The sequence below is a fragment of the Atractosteus spatula genome, chromosome 4 (genome assembly GCF_055471065.1).
Source record: "Atractosteus spatula isolate fAtrSpa1 chromosome 4, fAtrSpa1.hap1, whole genome shotgun sequence".
Lineage (NCBI taxonomy): Eukaryota > Metazoa > Chordata > Actinopteri > Semionotiformes > Lepisosteidae > Atractosteus > Atractosteus spatula.
Genome location: NC_142709.1, coordinates 44,523,223 through 44,529,233, shown reverse-complemented (window position 1 = coordinate 44,529,233; position 6,011 = coordinate 44,523,223). Strand labels below are relative to the sequence as shown.

The 6,011-nt window shown below is 42.9% G+C and overlaps 1 protein-coding gene across 1 annotated transcript; it reads right to left on the bottom strand.

The window, feature by feature from the left end:
- mrpl16 (mitochondrial ribosomal protein L16) lies at window positions 1–5,081 on the bottom strand. Its single transcript, XM_088913745.1, has 5 exons — window positions 4,836–5,081; window positions 3,791–3,862; window positions 2,849–2,997; window positions 1,963–2,256; window positions 1–987 (listed from the first exon to the last, which is right to left on the bottom strand). The coding sequence occupies exons 1-5, from the start codon at window positions 4,891–4,893 to the stop codon at window positions 796–798; spliced, it is 765 nt and encodes a 254-aa protein (XP_088769871.1). The 5' UTR covers window positions 4,894–5,081; the 3' UTR covers window positions 1–795.
- Between the last annotated feature and the right edge of the window lie 930 nt (window positions 5,082–6,011).

Genomic DNA, 6,011 nt, shown 5'->3' with positions numbered 1-6,011 from the left:
AAAAATGGTATACAAAGTTTATTGAATGAGACTTTTTAATATATACAACAAAATAGTCTAATTTTCCTTGAAGCCTCTTGAAAACCTAGTTATTATTGTTTGAACAGCCACAAAGGATAAATGGTTTTGACCAGAGAGAATTTTACAGACCATTAAGTTCTGCATTTTAGCATCCTCTCCAGCAGTGGACAAAGAGAACATCTGATACAGGGAGCACTAAGAACCTGCTTGTAGGTCACAATAATACAAAAGACATTCCTATGGAAAACATCAGGCTGGCATGTTTTATTTTTAACTGCACATCTTATTGTGAAGAAGGAATTGAAATCCAGTTATAACTAAAAAAAATAATAATGTAGTCCCTTACAGCAGACAAAAGCCAACAGGCTTAGTGCATTTAAGCTGCACTTCAATTATAAAATAAAAGCATCTTTTTCAAAACACCCATCCCAGCTTCTGGTACATCACTGGCTTTGTCCTGGACAGTCTTTAAATTCCATCTGCCCTGGGCTGCCCAGCATCAAAATATCTGGTGCACTGTGTGTTAAATACCTAGCTACTGACGATGTAAGTGTCCATAACTGTTCAACTGAGGGACAAAAGGACTCAGTTTGTCACCCAGATTGTGACCCCTAAACCTTAGACAAAGTCAGGAGCAGCTTGGTGTATCTACTGAACAGTCAGTAGCTGCAATGTGGTGTGTATGGGAGGACGTCTATTCCCACTGCTTGAGCCACTTTCCAGGTCTGCACCACAAGTCTCCTGCCAGGTGAAGGTCATGGTAGAGGTGATCACTCACACTCTGCCCGGCAGGTAGAACTTGCCAGTGTACCTCCCATGGTACCGCAAGTCAAATGGGCTCAGCATCTTGCGGATGCCCAACATGTTGGAGGCAGCCACTCTCTGGAAGGTCCAGGGGTTCTGATTGTTCAGTTCGCGATCCTTCACCTCCTGCTGCATGGCAGCCAGACTCTCCCTGCTCACAACCTGCCAAAACAGGGACACAAGATAGCTTACAAACCTCATGTGGCCCACCACACCCCTTTCTTTGCTCATATCCTCTCCCACAGATACCACAACTTTGAATAGGAACTATTCTCAGAACTGATAGTCAGTGTCCTACACACACCAGCAACTCTCTGTATACAGAGGTTAAGCTGTTATTTCCTCTGCTAAATACATAAAATGTGCTTAATGCCTTTGCTGTTGCGGCTACAGACTTCATTGCTCACTGGTTTCTGTACCACTTACAAATTTAACAAACTATTTGAAAGTCGAACAGACCAGTGCTTCCCTACCCTACTGAAGAAACACTGTGTACATTATGAATGCAGGTGAGTTCTAAATCTCCAGTGTTAATTGAAAACTTAATTGACCTGCTTGCTTGTTTAAACAAGGGTATCACATTTCTTGCTTGCTATTATTTCTTACTCAACTAGTTGATCAACTGAATATGAACAGACAGAGGTGGGAATGACACTGTATCAGACACAACCACAGGTGGGAATGACACTGTATCAGGCACGTCCACAATGAGCATTTTTCCTTTTGCAAAAGTCTCATTGCTTACATTAAGGCAACATATATGTCATTGTGGGGACTTCTAAAACTCAGAAATTGGCACAGGCCTGATAGCAATTGCAAATTTTGATCTTTTAAGACAGGAAAGCAAACTTACAAATATGCCCCAAATAGAAATCAATTAGCTTGTGATTACGAACTCAGCTGGAGCACAAACCACAAGACACAGGATGAAGAACACTGATCTAGACCAGGGCTACAAATCTTAATGCATTTCCAAAATAAGTTTATAACAGAATAGTTCCTTAATTATTTCCTTGACTATCCGCAAGATTGATATAACCAAATAAGCTTCTGATTGTATTAAAGACCTGCAACGGGCTAGACTTAAAATTTGCCATGTGGCCTGGGTTGAGATATAGACAAGGAAGAGCAGCTGACCTTGGCTGGGAAAGGCAGCTTCTTGGTCACCTCTATCAAAACAGGTTCAACCTCGCCAAGCTCACAGCGCCCTCCAAGCTCCAACACCAGCCGCCCGCAGCGCACGGGAGTCACATAGTGGTCTATGGCACCCTTGCCTCCGCCCATGCGCTGCCCTAGCCCCTTGCGTGTGATGGGCTTGTAGGGCGCATTGACCCGCCAGCGTGCAAAGGTTGTTCGTGGATCGATGTGCCTGTTGATGGTCAGTCTCATCATTTCCATGTGACCCCAGTGTAGGTAACCCCCACCCATAGCCTGGGATGGAAAGAAAAATCATTTTAATGTCTGCTGGTATATTTCAGGAAACACAAACCAAGCATGTCCTAGCACCAGTTTAATATGATACAGATTTAACTACTGGAAGAAGTGCTTGAGAAGAAAAGGAAATATCCACTGCTACTGTGGAAGGTGGTCCCACATTGGAATGTAGTAACCAGGCCTGCACGTAGAGGGCACAATAAAGAGCTACAAATACATTTGTATACAGTTTCATTATTGGCTAATGGAATAAATGTGATTTTTCACACTGTCTGCTTCATATTTAGCACATCATCTCACTCTGGGGCAGGAGTAGTAGCTAGGTGGTAGTCAGGCACCTGAGGTGCAGAGTGCAGATAGGCATTACCAGTTTAGTTGTGGAATGTGTAGTTTAGTATATTGAAATATTTTGGTTTGATCTGATGCTTTTTCTTTAAAATAAAGCCAGAAACCCTCCTGGACCTTCAGTCGTGTTTAGGAGTGTTTCATATGTGAGGGTGCTATGATCTGTGTTACCAAAAGTAGGATCTCCCACCGTCAGTACTACCGAAGATGCTGTGTGCAATATTTATGCATTTCAAATACCCACCACAATGCCATACTGGCCGTGCTTGAAAGTAGTTCCCCCAGTTGCAGGTCCCCTGATGTCTCTTAATCTTTTCATTTCTCTCTTGGCCTTTTTGAGGTTGGGAACCTTGTTTATGAACTTAAGTTTTGGGCGCTCAGGCAGTACCACACCTGAAGTAAAAAGAAAAAAATAGACACTACTGAATTAAAGACAACATCAAAGTTATCTTAAAGAGAACTGGAACAGTAAGAAAAAACAAACAGCAGTCACAGTCCTTCTGCATTTCACTATGCATTCCAAGCAAGGATATTTCTGTGCAAAGTTTGTGACCACAGAGTGTCAGACACTGGAGTCAGTCAGTCCCTCCCAGTCTGCACACAGTGCCGGGCACAGGAGTCACTCAGTCCCAGTCTCCACACAGCGTCGGACACTGGAGTCACTCAGTCCCTCCCAGTCTGCACACAGCGCCGGACACTGGAGTCAGTCAGTCCCTCCCAGTCTGCACACAGCGCCGGACACTGGAGTCAGTCAGTCCGTCCCAGTCTCCACACAGCGTCGGACACTGGAGTCAGTCAGTCCGTCCCAGTCTCCGCACAGAGTCGGACACTGGAGTCAGTCCGTCTGTCTCAGTCTCCACACAGCGTCGGACACTGGAGTCAGTCCGTCTGTCTCAGTCTGCACACAGCGTCAGACACTGCAGTCAGTCCGTCTGTCCCAGTCTCCTCACAGCATCGGACACTGCAGTCAGTCTGTCCCAGTCTCCACACAGCGTCAGACACTGGAGTCAGTCTGTCCCAGTCTCCACACAGCGTCGGTCACTGGAGTCAGTCAGACAGTCCCAGTCTCCACACAGAGTCAGACACTGGAGTCAGTCCCGGTCTCCACACAGCGTCAAACACTATTGTCAGTCACTCTTATTTTCTACACGGCATTAAGACAATGATGCCTGTCATTCAGTCTTACCACTGTAATCAGGAGGCGGGGCATATGTTTTCAGTCCTGCAGAGAGAACCTTGAGGGGGTTCTGGAAGAGCCCTATAAAACATAGAGAAGCAAGAACATTTTATTATACAGAACAGGAGCAAGTGAAGATATCCCCAATACCTCAGCCAATGCCATGGGCTTTCTTAAACTGGACTTCACCTGATGGTGGCTTTTTCTGCTGTTCAAAACTGAATTACAGCAGAAAAACACAAACATTAGTTGAGTTACTACATTAAGACTTTAAAAATACATTAAATCTTACTCCTTTGCTGAAAGTGAAATCATTTTAGGGAGGAGGTGGTCATCAGACCCCAGAAAAATCAGACACCTTCAGACACAAATGTTTACAAAAATAACACCTGTACTAAACTGTTTATTTTCCTCACAAAATCCAGTCGATAAAGAAGTCAATAAAAATGGGCCAACAAAAACATTTTATTTTACATGTATACATTAAATAAAATAAAAACAAAAATTTCCATTATTATATCTCTTATTAGTTCACAATTTCACCTTCCAATATCACCAGTTCTGGGTCCTGCCACTGATCACATTGAGAACAGCTATTTATTTAACATTTGATCCAAGGGTCACCGTGCAAATTAGGACTATGAATTAATTTCTAACTGTAACTCTGTAAAAGATTAGAGTGCTTTTTGTTGACATTCAAGTCATGAGGTTAAGTTACAGAACAAGGCAAAATTCGAATAAACTGCATACCTTATTACCGTTAACTTAAAACCGAAAACAGCATTCCCCCCCGAATGTGTAGCAGCTCCTTATACCGCTTAAAAGCAAGCAGCTAAAGCAACAGCATCAATTGAAACATACAGTAGTAATAATCTGCACTCCACAGAAGTGTGCGCAGTGCAACTGGTCTATGACAAACTGTACAGCCTGAAATGCACCTTCACCATACCAAGCGAGCATACACTGGAGGCACTATAATATAACTACGATATAATCTGGGAGGTCAAACTACATTACTGTCTAAACTAATTCGCAGTTATTAAATGTACAGTACCTGTGCACCCAGTGCTCCGGGCGAATACCTGGACGGCCGATTTTAACAGAGGGATCATGCTTGTATCGCAAAGTTTAAAACCGCTTCTCTAAACTGTTCCTCCCGCTGCCTCCTTCACACCCTTTACACTATCAGATGTAAGCGCGTTAGATAATCCATGTGCAACTTCTATTCACATTATCACCACCAAGGTCGCCGCCATTATTACTAAAAATCCGGTCCGTCTAAAAACCGCTCCGTTGCTGTAATCAGACTGGGAATCAAAGTTCCGGTTAACAACTTCCGTTCAAATGTTTAATAAAAACCACGTATTGATCAGCTTTGATCAGTTTTCCATTCACCTTACGACAAACAAGATATTTGTGTTTAAAAACTGATGATAACAAAGCGATCATTATTAAAGATGCTGATGATGCTGATGATGATTATTATGATGGGAGCATTGCTAACAACCCCTATTCCTGGGGTTTTATCTGCATAGAGTTTGTATGTTCTACCCGTGTTCGCATGGTCTTCTTACACAGTCCCAAAACACACAGGTAGGTTAGTTGGCTTCTGGAAAAAAGCTGTCCCTGGTGTGAGTGTGTATGTGTTTGTGTCTCCGTGTGCCCCACGATGGATAGGCATCCTGTCCAAGGTGTATCCAGCTCCGCCATGACCCTGAATTGGATAATAATAATAATACTTAATTGTTGCTTTTCAGTCAGTCACACAAAAGAGGTGTAAATAATGATCAGATATTAGTATTTTATTGTTTTATTCAAGTGTGTCCTCTTATAGGTACAGGAAAATGTCTTTAATAAAAGATAGGTTAGGTGGCTATCTTACCTCTGCCTAACCAGAACTGAATCTGTTTTTTATATTATTCCTTTTTATCTTCACAAATCATTTGGTTCTTTATGAAAGAAGGGTAGATTGTAGATTCAGTGACATTTGTCCTCTATCCCATGTACCATGGAAAGCTTTCCTCAGCTGTGTACTGAGGGAGCTCACTGTCGGAGATGGAAGACTAAAAATGGAGATGTGTCTGTCCCTTTAAACGGATCAGCCTGAATAACCAAGACCCTGAAGTACAGGATTTAAGCAAAGAAGTCATGTGGAGATCAGGGTCTGAAATTCTAGATAATCCCTAAGAAGGAGGGAGCATGAGAGAGAGAGGGAGGCAGGAAGGGAAAG